The sequence below is a fragment of the Mus caroli genome, chromosome 17, assembly GCF_900094665.2.
Source record: "Mus caroli chromosome 17, CAROLI_EIJ_v1.1, whole genome shotgun sequence".
In the NCBI taxonomy this organism is placed as follows: Eukaryota; Metazoa; Chordata; class Mammalia; order Rodentia; family Muridae; genus Mus; species Mus caroli.
In genome coordinates, this window is record NC_034586.1 from 39,450,015 (window position 1) to 39,451,987 (window position 1,973).

General features: G+C 42.8%; 1 protein-coding gene across 1 annotated transcript in view; it reads right to left on the minus strand.

Moving 5' to 3' along the window:
- The window catches only part of Adgrf4 (adhesion G protein-coupled receptor F4), a 12,433-nt gene extending 11,302 nt beyond the window's left edge, over nt 1–1,131 (minus strand). Inside the window, exons 1-2 of the mRNA XM_021150122.1 lie at nt 1,045–1,131; nt 125–179 (exon numbers count right to left, since the gene is read on the minus strand). Of these exons, the coding sequence (XP_021005781.1) occupies nt 125–179; nt 1,045–1,131 (142 nt within the window). The remainder of the gene's footprint in view (nt 1–124; nt 180–1,044) is intronic.
- Nucleotides 1,132–1,973: the final 842 nt, after the last annotated feature.

The following is a 1,973-nucleotide window of genomic DNA, read 5'->3' on the forward strand; positions in this document are numbered from 1 at the left end:
GGAAGGAAGGAAGGAAGGAAGGAAGGAAGCCTGAGGCTCTGGAGATATGCTTGCAACATTCATCTCCCTCTCTTTTCTTGGTCCATTTCCAAAAGAATGAAAACTATTGTGTAGTTATACATACCTTGTCTTGGTCTAAACTCATGCTTCTGTAGAGATATTTGAAATTTATCTTCATCCTGAAAAATATAAAGTCCCAGAACAATGTACTGTGAGATGTTCTCTCTCAGCACAACTTAGACGTTCCATGTAAGCAGAAAGAAGAAAGGCATTCAAGACTAGGAAGGAAACTGTGGCAATCGAGTGATGCTTCTGAGGGGCTTTGCTAGGAAGGTCACAGGTGAGGACACACTAATCCCTAATAATGGTTAACCTGGAAATCACTTGAGCTGGGAAGGTCAAGTTAGTGGATAGGGTATATCTCTTGTAGTTTTAAGGATCCTGAGGGAACACAGAAATGGCAATTACACTATCAAGTCTCTGCCCATCTTTACTGCATGGATGGAGTACAGCTAAGGAGAAATCCTGGGTACTATGAATACATCCTTAGAGGGATGAAAGGAATAAAAACATAGAATGTTCATTGGGTTACAATAATAATCAAATCATGAATCTTTTATACAAGTAAAGGAGTATAAGTATTACCTTGAAGTATAAACTTGGATATGATTTTTTTAAAAAAGTTACACATGATAAAGCAAAACAACTCTCAGAACCAGCAAGGCCTAAAGATCTAATCTAAATTGTTCTGCTGACAGCTTAGATCTTTCTCTGGACAGCTACCTGTATCTCTGTGACTTGCAGAGTGGTAGCCACATTGAACTGTTGCCTTCTGGACCATTTCCTGTCACCTCTTAACATTTGCTGTTGTTGGTTTTGTTTTGTTTTGTTTCATTTTGTTGAAACTTCTTTTGAAAATTACTATCAGCAAGAGTCAAGTTATGATCATATGAAAATGTATTTTAATTGGCACACTAGATATCTAGACATCTAAGGGCACTGAGGGATTTCTCTTGGGATCACACAGGGAGAGATCAAACTTACTTTTCTGTGAGTCTTGGGTTTGGAATGAGAACATTCTGTTGTCAGAAAAAACACTAAACAGCAAACCATGGCAATCCAGGGCTTCATTTTTCACACATGGGGATCTTAACCTGCAACAGAAAAGGAAGAAGGTAGATTCATCTGAGGGTGACAAACTCACTTGGACTACTCAGCACACAGCATAGTGAGCCACTTTCTAAATGCACCAGAGAGACACACTGGTGTGGCCAGAATCCTGGGGAACAGGAAAGTCAACTGAGAAAATTACTCCATCAGGTTGGCCAATGGACAGGTCTGTGGGTGTTTTCATGATTGGTGATTGATATAAGAGGTCCCAGGCCACTGTGAATGGCTCCACCCCTGGGAAGATCCCAGGCTGTATAAGGAAGCAGGTTGAGTGAGCCACTGAGGGCAAGCCAGAAATCACCATTCCTCCATGGCCTCTGCTTCATTTCCTCTTCTTGTCTTTCATCCCTGCCCAAACTTCCCTTCATGGTGGACTATGGTTGGGAAGTGAAAGGCAGATAAACCTTCCCCTCCTCTTGTTGCTTTTGTCCAGAACATTTATCAAAACAATAGAAAACAAACTAGGGCACAGGTTAAAGCAGCATCCCTTAGGAGAGGAGTCACTCTGATTTGCAATCTCAACAAATGCATTGTGTGTGTGGGGGGGGGGGTATGAGGGAGGGGGCTATCCCTGAATCTGTTGCCTGCTTGTGGATCCCTTTCTCCTAACTGGGCCTCCTTATCTGGCCTCGGTGGAAGAGGATGTTCCTAGTCCTGCAATGACATGATGCTCAAGGGTGGGGTCATACACAGGAGACCTCCCCATTCTCAGAGGAGAAAGGGAGTGGATGGGGGAAGGGCTTGAGAGGGTGTGTGTGTGCTGCAACCAGGATGTAAAGTCAATCAATCAATCAATCAATCAA